The 13,254-nt window shown below is 36.9% G+C and overlaps 2 protein-coding genes across 5 annotated transcripts in view; both read left to right on the top strand.

Moving 5' to 3' along the window:
* Positions 1-435: 435 nt before the first annotated feature.
* Positions 436-9,987, top strand: LOC124399212 (protein LKAAEAR1-like). 2 transcript variants are annotated; one of them, XM_046870000.1, is made up of 4 exons: positions 436-516; positions 4,359-4,697; positions 7,326-7,445; positions 9,607-9,987. In XM_046870000.1, the coding sequence occupies exons 2-4, from the start codon at positions 4,404-4,406 to the stop codon at positions 9,664-9,666; spliced, it is 474 nt and encodes a 157-aa protein (XP_046725956.1). In that variant the 5' UTR covers positions 436-516; positions 4,359-4,403; the 3' UTR covers positions 9,667-9,987. The 2 variants fall into 2 exon arrangements, with proteins under 2 accessions (XP_046725956.1, XP_046725955.1); XM_046869999.1 differs by lacking the exon at positions 9,607-9,987 and adding an exon at positions 9,001-9,195.
* Positions 9,988-12,453: 2,466 nt separating this feature from the next.
* rgs19 (regulator of G protein signaling 19) overlaps positions 12,454-13,254 on the top strand; it is a 48,951-nt gene continuing 48,150 nt past the window's right edge. For 2 of the 3 annotated variants that reach the window (XM_046869540.1, XM_046869542.1), the window contains exon 1: positions 12,454-12,619. In XM_046869540.1, coding sequence (XP_046725496.1) covers positions 12,563-12,619 — 57 coding nt within the window. In that variant the 5' untranslated portion in view covers positions 12,454-12,562. Of the gene's footprint in view, positions 12,703-13,254 lie in introns of all 3 variants that reach the window. The other variant, XM_046869541.1, reaches the window with a different exon arrangement.

Raw genomic sequence — 13,254 nt, 5'->3', positions numbered from 1 at the left:
ATATACACACACACATACTAGAAAGAACAAAAACGTGCCTAGCCCCCAAAAATTGTTTTAACTCTCTTACAAATCATTTATTAGTAAATGAGCAAAATTCAACAGACACTGTAGATGCTGTAGATTTTTGCCCTATCACTCCTGTTTTTATGCATGAGCTTGTTCTGAGGCCAGAAAAAAAGAAACACTAAGAAGGGTTAGGGTTAGAGAATGCAAAAGTATCTCCTTTTTATATATTTCAAAACGTCATGGAACTTGGAAGATACAATGTGCATTTGTTTTTTGTAAGAGTTTATGTTTGATGTAATATCACTGGAATGACAATAATGTTATTTCAAGTAATATCATACACACCACACAAAGAAATCATAGACTTAATGGGTACTGCGCGGGAGCGCGCTGCCGTGACAACCTCTGTACACAAACACGGTGCGTGAACGCGCGCCGCCGCATTTTTTATTTTTTTTTTTGAAAGGAACAATATATTGGACTCTCAGTGGCATAAACTACACTCTGGTAAGCTGCTGATAGTGATGGCACTGAACCTAGTGTATATTAACTAAGGTTAAGGACAATATTAATAGTGATAATCCACTGTAATATGATAATACTAATAGTGCTTCTGGAAAAATCCCAAATGAGCACCGACCTCATGCAGCATGTTTATTATGCATCAGTAATGGATTTTAATTGTTACCTGTGCTGCTAGATAAATATGATATATTTTGTTGGTTTATATAATTCAAATGTAATCTGCTGTTTTAGTATGATAATTTAATGCTTCACTTGGAATTTACAACCTTCTGTGGTTTATATGTACTGTATGTGTGTAACATTTTAGTAGTAAATAAATGATCCTGTTCACATATTATTTATTATCAGTTTCAAATAACTCTAGTTCTAGTTACTATAAAACTATATTGATGAGATTTGGGGATCATGTTCCTTCTAACCCTCAAAAGGGGAACACTTTGCAATGTGGAGTATTTTAATATTAATCTAATATATTCACATTCGTAAATTATTTCCACATTTTCTAAGTTTTTTGCCATTAGAAAAGAAAGCTTTTATTTGTCACATACATTGCAGCCCATTCAAATTCTTCACATATCCCATCTTATTAGGTATGCCATGATATAGCAATCCTAGAGCAGTAAGGGGTTAAGGGCCTTGCTCAGGGGCCCAACATTTCAGCTTGTTAGTGCTGGTGCTTGAACACCCAATCTACTGATTAGCAGCCCAGAGTCTTTACTATTGAGTCATCATTAAAGCGAATAACCTCACATTATACACTTCTATTTTTCAAGGGCAAGGGGTTTTTAATTTTTAATTGTTTTTGGATAAAATATATATATAATATATATAAAATAATATTCCACAGATTTGGTTGTCCAGATTCAACAGGGAATCAACAGACCACATTTTGAGTATGTCATTTATTCACACTAACCTTGTGTTAAACTAACATTTTTGTTACAGTAAGGGTACATCTTATGCGCATATGTATCATATAAGACTTCTAGAACCTGATGAAAAACAAAAAAGGACAAGCATACAGTATGTATGTGACATTTCCTACTAACATTTGGGGTCAAATTTCTTTGTGATGCAGGCCACACCCCTTTATTTGATGCTAAATAAATTCAATGTTAAATTAATGAAACACTAGTGACGTTGATTGACATTGCTAAGAAAAAAAACAAAAACAAATTTTAGGCCAGAATTAAAAATATTAATTTATCCCAATTACCAAATGCCCATTATAGCTAAATTCATCCTTCTTTAAAAATGGGTAAATAAATTATATGCCATTTATATGTAAGATTTTTACTTATTGTGCTAATTGTGCTAACCCAAACCTTGTGCTAGCAACACTTATCAAGTTGCTTTAAGACAACCCACTCTAATGACATGGTGCATTATTGGTAATCTCACTGAAACTTGATCCACTCCAGCACAAGGAAATGATTGTAGCATACAGTAAGCTAATAAGAGCAGTTATTAAGGTGTAACTTAGATATTAAATAACACTGTATATAACGTTTATTTTTCATGTCAAAGTTAAAACACTATTAATATGTATTCCTATATTTCAGTTTGTATTAATATGTATCTTAATGTAATCAATCTTTATTTATAGCAAAGCTCATGACAGAATAAGTTGCTAAGATCCCACCAAAAAAACTAAAATGGCTTGAAAGCAATTAGTGTCAAGTAATATGGTGAAAGCACAGCTGTGGGAGTGAATGCAAGGACGGGGTAAGAACGTTTTATTAATGTAATGGGCAAACAAATCCAAAATGGTAGGGCTAGGGTTGAAAATGTGAAACAGGATATGGTTGTGCTATAAGCGAACAACAATGAGCAGGGCGAAACTAGAATGAGAAATGAGAGACAGAACATGAAGCAAAAAGATGAAACATGAGAACAATAAACAAAACGTTTAGTTAAAAACCCAGCACGCTGAACTTACTACGGAGTAAGTATGGGAATTAATCAAACAAAGAAATCGAAAACAGTCAGGAAAACAAGACAGCATGTGAACACACTAACCAATAACAGGGCAGGAGTCGAGATATGGATGAAAACCAAGACTCACATGGCTACATGTAAACACCAAGGTGAATGCTTGTGCTATGAGTGGGCACATGCTTCACACTGCTGTGAATAGAGCGAGGGGGGGCCAATTTTTGGTAGTTAGTTGTATTTTTTTGTAATATAAATTATCCCAAGTTATTTATGTAGTCTAAATATGGGTTAACCCACCATATATGCAAAAAATAAAAATGATACTAATTAACAGTATGAATTGTTTTAACAAAAGATTTAAGACTTTTTGAAGTCTGCTACTGTAAAATGCCTGGACATGCATACACAGCTACACATACTCAGTGCCTGTTCCAAGTGACTAGTCCAATAAAATTGTAGTAAAATATACAAACATAACGTCTTGTTACATATACTTTTATAACTAGAGTTATATTTTACTTTACCTATATGCCACGGGCATTAGGAATCACCTGGTGATTTCATGATAAACTGGAATTATTCTAGGAGGAATCATAAAAATGTTCACACCTATCAGGGATCCACCAGCCACACCCTCACCAAATCCTCCTATCACTCCAAGCAGCTCACCAACTTACTAATCATCCACACCTGGTCCAAATCAGACACCACACTATAAAGACCCCGTGTACCCACACGCTCATCGTCCGTTCTACAGCTTAGGCTTACGAACATTCAGGACTGCCCAAACTACTCCGTTTGGTTTTTGCTTAGCTTTCAAGCTTCTGTGTGTTATCTGTGCTCAATCTGCCACAGTTATTCCTTTAGTTCAGTTTACCCTAGTTGGGTGCTCTTTTTTGTTGTGCTTTCTGCCTTGCCCTTTTCCTTCCTTTTAAAAGGCCTTCGTTGAATTCACTCGGTTTCCAGTAGTTTCTTAGCGCCTGACAACACCCTAGTTGGAGGGGTATTATGTTGTCCTTGTAGAACCTGAGAGACTTCCAAGAGCAACACACTTCTGAATAACAGAGAAGTAGACACTTCTTTTAGAATGTTATGACACAGTAGGGGAATGAAGCTCTGTCCCCAGCAGACACCATTGTAATTATGTTCACCATGCCCGCTCAGTTCCCCAGATGTAAGGAATGTGTCTGGAATGATTATCCTTCCCTGATATTGCATCATTGCCATGCAGAACCTGTTTCGATATAAAGTCCCTGCATGTCCTCTAATCTAGTATTTGTTTTTTATATGCAACAAGGACACATTTCCATCTGTAAGATTTTTGGATTTAGCTCTAAACTAATAACCCATTTCAGAAAAGCCTGCAGCTCCTAGGGGTAATCACTGCTGTGGCTGTCATCATCAGTCCTAACATCATCTACAGAAGCCAGAAATGGTAGCCTGGCTAAATGTGATTGGCAAGCAAGATAATATCTGGGTGGCTAGAAATCTCAGTGAATCTAGCCATATAACAATGAAACGCATGCACTGGTTTGTTGTTACTGTAGATAGCACTGGTTCTATAGAAAATACTCTATCATGCATAAGTTAAATTTAAAGTATTGCCATTTGTATGCACATAAATAAGTAGGTAATGTCCCAGGCTGTTAGGATGAAGATATAAAACAACATATTTTATAGAGTAATGTGAGTCAGAGCACATTGGTAAAGTAATAGATATGGATGTAATATTATCCAAATAGCATATTAAACAGCTATTAATAAACAAATGTGGTAAAGGTATATATGCTTAAGTATTAAATAACATAACATGGTGATAATTTTTTGTACTTTAAATTGAATAGATGCCATATTTGTAAGGTTGTTCAACATCTCATCTCATCTTACAGAAAAACCTTGAAGCTCTGTTTCACAGTGTATGAGACAGTAGTAAAATGGAGAAGAAGCGGAGAAGCAAAAAAAGTGTTGATTTGAAGAGGATGTGCCCTCAGCAAAAGGCCAGAATCCTAGCTTATGCTGAGCCCTCCAAAGAGGTACGTGCCTGGATGGCAGCTTCCCAACAACGCATCCACTCTAGACTTGCTCATGAGAAAGAGAAAGTGTCGCGGGAAAATCCTCTTCAAGACATGGAATCAAAATTGCACAATGACACTCTTACTGGGCAATTAAAAGCTGCCGAAGCAAGAAATAGGATTCGACAGATGAGGTTGAAGTGTCATAACTTGAAGGTAGGTTTGGCTTATAAGTGATAATGTGACATCATATATTGCTGTTAAAAGCGTGTTGGTTAGGTTATGGTTATATTGCAGCCCTCATCACCTTCCTTTCAATAGTTGTCTTAGGGGAAATTTTTAGCCAAGCCACTTCCAAGCCAGGTAAAGGTCATTAGCTCATGGAGCCGCAAAGGATCAAGTTAATAAGACTGTAGACTTTAGGAGCATAGATAGATAGATGGATGGATGGATGGATGGATGGATGGATGGATGGATGGATGGATGGATGGATGGATGGATGGATGGATGGATAGATAGATAGATAGATAGATAGATAGATAGATAGATAGATAGATAGATAGATAGATAGATAGATAGATAGATAGATAGATAGAAGCACACTGACTGACTCTCTAAACTAGTGAACTCCATTACATGCCACTTTAAAAAGTAATTTACAACATGCTTAGGTATTGAGTGAACATGTGGAATGTTTAATAGTCTCCTGCCTTTCCAACAGTTAGTGGGCTGCATATAAATGATGAACAAAATCATCTCATTCCTGGCTAAGAAAAAAAGCAAGCATTTCTGCTTTGGCTGTTATGCCTTGCGGCTGTAATTAAAGTTTAATGAAGCTGTAAGGTGACACAATAAAACACCCATAAGCCGCACATATTCTTGCTCATATCCAGGTCAAGATCTCCAAATGACTCTTCATAACTCTCTGCTCTGCCCTTCAGCCACTGCTTGCAACCTTGGGGTAACTATGGACAATCAACTGTCCTTCTCCTCATGTGTTGCTAATGTGGCTCATTCCTGTCGATTTCTTTTCTACAACATCCAAAGGATTCAACCATTTCTGTCCACATGGGCTGCTCAGCTGCTTGTTCAGTCTCTTGTCATTTCGAGACTGGACTACTGCAACTCTCTGCTTGCAGGTCTTTCTCTGAACGCTATTCATCCACTGCAAGTGATCCAAAGGCAGCTGCGCAACTTGTGTTTAATCTGCCTAAGTTCTCCCACACCACCCCACTGCGGCGCTCCCTCCACTGACTTCCAGTAGCTGCATGCATCAGATTCAAAACACTGATGCTTGCCTACAAGGCCAAAAATGGACCAGCACCCTCCTGCCTCAGAGATCTCATCACAACTTGCAATGCACCACGCTGTCTAAAACTCTCCAGCACTGCTTGAGTAATACCACCTTCTCTAAGCATAAGAGGTAAGTATACTTCAAGGCTCTTTTCTGGGCCCAAGATGGTGGAATGAACTTCCCCAAGATGTATAAACAGCGGCGTCTCCAGCTATCTGAAGGTGAAGACCTACCTCTTCCTGAAATACTTAAAGTAAAAAAAAACAAAAAAAAAAACTCCAAACAGAGTTGTAGGCTGATTTATCTTTAATTGTAATCTAGCATACCAGTGTAGATTTATTCATTGCCAGAGACTCAAAGCACTTTTGTACGTCGCTCTGGACAAGGGCGTCTGCTAAATGCGGCAAATGTAAATGTAAATGATGGTGCACAGCAAAGCAAAACTCGTAGGCATACAATTACATAGTCAGAAATGCTTGCTGAAAATTTTAACTCTTAAATCGCTCTCTCTCTTTACCTTACTCTCTGTATTTATCTATCCATGTATCCATACATCCATTTATAAATGCAAATACTGTTATTTGCACTTTTGAGTGATGGCAGAGTAGAAACCAGGTGATTACTATGTAATTATTCTGTGAACTGTCTACATAGTCTACATATACTGTACACATTCAACTGAAAACAATGATTAGCTCTGTAATATTAGGACACAATGGCAGTGGAGTAATGCAACGTATCTGTACCTTTTTTGTGCTCCATATCCCTGTATATGTGTATTCATCTTTAAACTTGAAGAAGACATGACCAACACTGGTTTCGCATAGATATGTGTACAAATGATGCTGTAAATGCAGTGTGCATGCCTAGTTTATGCAATACCTTTATTTATCCCATGAGCGTTAAATCTGATTGTGGCTTATGCCCTTATGAAAGTAAAAACCTCCATCGATTTCTTATGATGAATCCCAGAGGATCCCTATTTATATCTGTATTTGCATCTCTTTAGGGCACATTGTATATGTCCATTCTGGATAACTATTTGTATTTGATATCAATCTCTAACTAACTTCCTAGATTAGTATAATTATTGCAATTAATGACAGTATACAGGTATAAAGTTAAAACAAATTATTGAAATCTGATTACTCTGAAAGGCAAAGATGGAGATATATGTATGAATTATTCTCCTTTTCACTGGGACCCAATGCAGTGAGTGAGTAAGTGGTTCTGTTTATGATACCTGCTATAAGAAGACTGTAAAGTTGTTTTTAAACATATTTTCTATTTCCTTCTGTTAGCTTTGTAGCTTCAATCAGAAACTAAAAATTGAAAAAAACACAACATAAGAGTAAAATGAGACATTTATTTTATTTCAGTGCCTTCTCTTTAGATGTACGGCAAGCTTGCTGAACATTTAGAGGGCTAAAGATCTCTAGGAAAAGGGTTAGGCAGCTTAGCCACAGCATGTGTGACTCTTAGAAGAGATGCTACAGAAAGGAAATGAACACTTGCTCTTAAATCCGATATTGTGTTCTGCATTTTGCTAGATGCAGGAAATTAACCTGATGATTTCAAGCCAGGCTTGTGTGCAGAGTGCTGTGCGTCTAGAGCTGCTCCTGACAAATGAGAAACAAAGGAATCATGCAGACAGCCTGGACCAGCTACAGGTAACTTTGTGTCTGCTGCAGTGAAATAGCTTATGTGATTTAATCATTAAAAAAAACAAGGGTGTTTCGCCTTGTTTGGCTTCTACCTATTACTTTCAATGCTTTCAAGTCACAATGAAAGGGGTAATCTTTAATATTCTGCATCACTCCGCCAAATAGCTCAAGCTTGAGGCCAACTATTAAAGACCAGCTTATGAAGCATAGATAAACACGTTGAAGGTGTTCAAGGTTTTGTTCAATGAGTCTTAAGTGCTTTAACCGAAGGCTAAATGGAAAAAACAACCATATTGTAAAAATCATAAACTTTCTTATTTGTGATTGATATTATCCCATTTGGCAACAACTACTTTTGAGATAAAAAGAAGGATCTGAAGCGAGTTTATTTAAAAGGAAGTAAATATTAATCACTCACAATTATTGTGCACCAAAACTGTGTGTCTCAATAATGCACAAAGTTGCCGCTTTAAAAAAAAAAATAAAGTGTATAGTGTTGAAATCTACATTAATTTAAGCCAACATCTACAAATATACTTTTTATGATTAAAAAGGAGACAGGTTTTTTGGGACAGCCCTGCATTTAAAAACTTAACAAGCTACAGTGGATAGCTGTAAAAAATATATATATAAAAATAAAGAGCTTGTTTTCAAGTATAAACAATGACTCTTACCATAGATTACACAGGAGTGACACTTATTCTTAGAATCGTCATTAAGAAAAAATTTCAGACTTTTGGGGATTTGCCTGCAGTTTTTTGGCTTTTAAAATGTTAGTATTTTAGCATCTATTTGGAGAGAAAATCATTAATCCAGGGGGTACATTAATGCCTACAGTTTTGCTGGAGAGCATTTGTGTACATGGTAAATGCAATGAACTATCAGGAATTGAACTATGACTTACTATATTATAACGTACAATATAATAAGTCATGAATCACCTGCATTATTCTCTACTAACCTCTTCTAAAAGGACATGCTGCTGTTGCATCTCTGTTACAGCTTGTTTGGATTAAAAGAAATGGTTACATATGAAATGATGCTTCTATACCAGAATAGAAGACTGCCAGGGAGGTTTCTTCAGACCCAGTAAATAATTCTCATTGGCTCATTTTATTGTTTAGAATTAAGTTCTAAAAAAAAATAAAAAGTTGCCTTGTGGCAAGATCCCACACGGGAAGCCTATAAAAAAATCATGCTCATCCTCTGGCCATTCTTATTAACCCAATTGGCCTGTGTGTCTAACACTCAGTCATGGAACCACATACACTGTTGCATTTGTCCCGAACGCTGCAAAGGCACTAAGTCTTCCTGTTACACAGGGTTCAACAGCAGAACCGTCTGTCCATTTTTGCACCTATTTTCTCCCAGACAGCTCCACAACTGGGTCTGCTGTTTACTTCTCTCCCTGCTGCAATCATGTGGCGTCAGAGAACGGATAATAAATAGACAAGGACAAGAGCTTTGTGCAATGCTGTTGTTTTTATGCTGCAGTTACAGCAAAGCACTGTAAATGTTATTTGAAGATGCTCATTGATCACTGTCCAACTTCCAATTTCAGCATGACCTGGAAAAACAAACAGTTTTCTATTGCTGCCTTAAAGTATTAAAGAAGGGAAAAATCCAACAATACACAAGTCCCGGACAAGAGAATTGACCCATTTGGGGTCATTTCAGTTGTTACTGGCATTGGACAAGGTGTCACAGATTCCCCCTTTGTGTTGCTGATGTTTTGTTTTATGGTTTGGTCCATTGGTCTAATTGCTGATTGTGTCCACATGTTCATGTTTTTTGTAGCATTGTGGTCTTTTTTTTGTGGGAAAATTAAATTGGTTCCAATGAAACATGCCTTAGCAGTTTAGTGGGAAAAACAGAACACTTGATAAAATTAAAATTTAACCACCACAGACACATCTGATGTGAATTCACCTTTATTCTTTAACTTATTATTAGCAACTGCTATGTTGTATTCAGTAACTACAGTAAAATTAATTAAGTATTGGCCTGCTAACAGCAAACTAGAGTGACTGGATTATGGAATCATTAAATTAACTGTGGCCTCATTCTATATTTAATTTGTTCTCTGTCTTGGGACATTTATTACAGACTCAGCTACAGCTATTTTTCTTTGTTTAAACATGTTTCACTTTTACATGTTGCTTTACAGAGACAGAGAGTAGAAGAAATTCTGGAGGATGAAAAGGGCCTAACCTTAATCAGAAGCTAACAACATAGAAGATATCTACAGCTCCAGTCAATGCAGTGAATAATATAAAATACAGAAACAATATTTTCTATGCATTCAGTGGTTTCATATTTTATAATAGCTGGCAGAAGTACACATTAATATTTTAGCAGGGGCGAATATTTTACTGCTGCAAAAACATTGCAAGCGATTGCAATTGCTCCTGGTTACAACACAACTTTTGTGAAAGATAAATGTATGTACTCAAATCTCATGTAGCGTGATATCAGCGTAGTTGATTATGTTCTGAACTGGGTAAAGAAAAACAGGAACATTATGATTATACTGTAATTTGATGTCTGATAAAATGTGGGACAATGCAAATTAATGCCTGGTGTCTATTCTTATTTTTTGTAGGTGTGGATAAATTATTGTATATAATACCTGGATTATTATTAATTATTTTTCCCTTACTATAATTACAGAGTGTATACTGGTCAGGCTACTGAAAAACTTTCGATGATGTGCATAGATTTGTAAAAAAAAAAAACGAAAAAAAAAAAACATTACGATTATTAATCCCCCATATAAACTAAATGAAATAATTTGCAATCATTTACAATTATCATGTACGCTTATTGTTTTATTTTAAAGTACAAAGTAAAAAAGAATCACCAGTTTGCTCTTTTATGATATGGCCTAAAATGATTCACTGTTACATTCCTCATGATCAATATCACATCGTTTATATATGGCTGACTCTTTTAAAAGACCATTCATTTTCAACGAGAGCTGGCAACATGATCAACAGCGATCATCATCGACTAGATATGGGCGTGTCCAGCGATGCAACAAAGTTGAGAAAAGATCAACTTTATTTAAATATGGATCAACCTGGTGCAGCAAACAAAAAAAAGGGAAATGTGAAAACAGAAGAACACACGTGAGTGTCGTGACTTCGCAGAACAGCAACCTGTGTACAAAGGCAAACATACAGTAGATCACAAAAGTGAGTACACCCCTCGTTTGTCAAGTCAAGTCAAGTCAAGTTTATTTGTATAGCGATTTTCACAACAGACATTGTCTCAAAGCAGCTTTACACAAATCAACAGTTAAGGTGAATGGTGTGTATTTATCCCTGATGAGCAGCCGTGGTGACTGTGGCAAGGAAAAATTCCCTTAGATGTTATGAGGAAGAAACCTTGAGAGGAACCAGACTCAAAAGGGGAACCCATCCTCATTTGGGTGACATCAAGAGTTTGATCATAAATCTTTAAACAATACAGAACACTGGAGAGTGAGAACTAACATGAGCACAGGAGTATAAGATTATAAGTGATGTTCTTTCTGCAGTCTTATACAGCCTATATGGTTAGTAGCTCTTAGTTTTATGAGCTCAGCATTTGTGATCATCACAGATCCAGCATCAGCTTCTCCATGCCAGAGCCTTTAAACACTCCAGGAGGTCCAATGTCAAAACTCCACACATGTAAGCAACCATTTTAGTATATCGCCTCAAGGGACAATTCTATAGAAATAATATATTTTAGAGTAGTCAAAAATCGCTGTATGTTGAGTTATTTTCAGAGGACAGCAAATCTATACTGCTATACAATCTGCACATTGGCTACTCTAAAATATATCCAAGTTTAATTTCTATAGTATTGTCCCCCGGAGAAGATTTACTAAAATGGTTGCTGAAATGTGAGGGATGTACTCACTGTTGTGAGATACTGTATAAAGCTAATACACGAAAAAACACACTATTGCACATGGTCGAAGCTACCGTCGAAGCACATTATCATGCAAGGCACAAGCCATCATCAAAGCCCAACATAATCAATCCTTAATTAATGCAACCTAGAAACCCAGCACAGCATTTGTTGTACCTGCTATAAATCAGACTTTTGTTGTACTTCATTGGCAGGTTTTGCACACCTGCACTGAAGCAGAGAACTCTACTGGCACCAAGTGGCAGTTACATTGATTATTCAATTGCTGAAAGGATTTCTTTCAAAATATATGAAAATATAAAGGAAATTTGGACAGATTGGAGCTACAATTTCCTGCTTGTACCCCCTGCCCAAAATATATAGAGTAAAAGATTAATGACTTCCATGAGAATGGGGTAATCAGTTAACATGAAACCATTCTATCTATATCTATATATATTGATCTGTCGATCAAGGTATCTATAGTTGAAGAAATTCTGGAGGATGGAAAATAACATACCCGTTATCAAATGATGGAACAACATTCACATTTCCAGTCAATGCAGTGAATATTGTAAAATACTAAAACAATATTATATCTATACATTCGGTAGTTTCATATTTTATAATAGCTGGCAGAAGTACAAGTTAATAAATGAACAGGGGTGAATTCTTTTTTTAAAAAAGGCTGTACATGATCACTTTTCTTGCATTATGGTTGTTGTACTTAAAACTTGAGACGTTATTCTTGGTGTTTGGCGCCTCCTGCTGGTTGAGATTGAGAATTATCTAAAGACAGGAATTCACTTATACAAACCAATGATTTATTACTCAATGCTGGACCATACAGCAATGTGAAAAAAGAAAGAAAGAAAGAAACTGATACACATAGTTGCAGGAAATTCCGATTGTAAAGACCTGTCAGGTACCAGATTACACTGGATAATTTACAAAAAGGAGGACCTTAAAACGTCAATTATAAAAGAAAGCGTTTGTTTCCTATATGACTTCCTTATCTAACACATAAATTAAAGAAAATGGAAATGACAATTACAGAGGAAATCCTTCGTCAATCGGCCGAGCAGAACTGACCGAGTTCGCGCATGCGCAATTCATCCTCAGCCTGCCTCCGTCAAGGGTGTCGATTCCGAAGCTGGAAGGCTGGAGGAGAAAAACCCGAGACTGTATTCCTATATAATATAAACGGCATAAAAAAAAGGAAACGGATGTGCTTCAGAAAACGAAACGGCTACCGCCCTCCAGACCATTTTAATGCCAAAATTGTAAGTATCGTCGCCTAGGAGGGTTTTAAAACCGAAACGGTGCAGTTTGCCAGTGGATGGTGGGTTTTCCCGTTTCGAAAAAGGTTCGTGATTTCCTCGAGATCGCGGGTCGTCTTCAGTTTAATTGCGCTCTCCTTTTCTATTATACATTTACCACTAAACCTGTGTATACTTTCAGTTTTGTGACGCTGGAAGCGTTTGGACTTAACGTGAAAGCACCTTTCCTAGAAACAGGCGAATGTGTGTGATAAGCTATGTAAACTAGTGTGGCTATTTGCAACTGACACCGCGGCTACTACAGCTTTCTCCCCCATGTGTTCCTGCTCTGTGGGGCTGCAGGGAAATGAGATGTTTCGGCACAGCGGGGAACCAGAGTTGACGTTTGTCTTGGGGGGTTTTCGGTGTGTTTGTCTACTGCTTTTTTTCGAAAACCGGATCTATGTTTAGATTTTCTAAAGTGTTTCGATATACAAGGTATTACTAGAGGAAGGACGGCACGAGAGACGATTTTACTACCGGGAGTTTGTTACGAGCCGGTTGTGTTTCTCGAGGGGGAAAAACCTGAACGCCAGCGAATGTAACCTGTGACTGTCGATGCAGATGTTCGAATACAGTCGGTTTTAAAGACGTTACAT

Source organism: Silurus meridionalis, chromosome 16 (genome assembly GCF_014805685.1).
Source record: "Silurus meridionalis isolate SWU-2019-XX chromosome 16, ASM1480568v1, whole genome shotgun sequence".
Classification (NCBI taxonomy): domain Eukaryota; kingdom Metazoa; phylum Chordata; class Actinopteri; order Siluriformes; family Siluridae; genus Silurus; species Silurus meridionalis.
The sequence above is the reverse complement of the archived record's forward strand: the minus strand, read 5'-3'. Positions and strand labels throughout refer to the sequence as shown.

Excerpts from the sequence above, each read along its gene's own strand:
- LOC124399212 (XM_046869999.1), top strand. The coding sequence starts at position 4,404 with ATGGAGAAGAAGCGGAGAAGCAAAAAAAGTGTTGATTTGAAGAGGATG. Across the intron at positions 4,698-7,325 it reads TGAAGTGTCATAACTTGAAG|ATGCAGGAAATTAACCTGAT; the intron begins GTAGGTTTGGCT and ends GCATTTTGCTAG. Across the intron at positions 7,446-9,000 it reads ACAGCCTGGACCAGCTACAG|CATGACCTGGAAAAACAAAC; the intron begins GTAACTTTGTGT and ends TTCCAATTTCAG.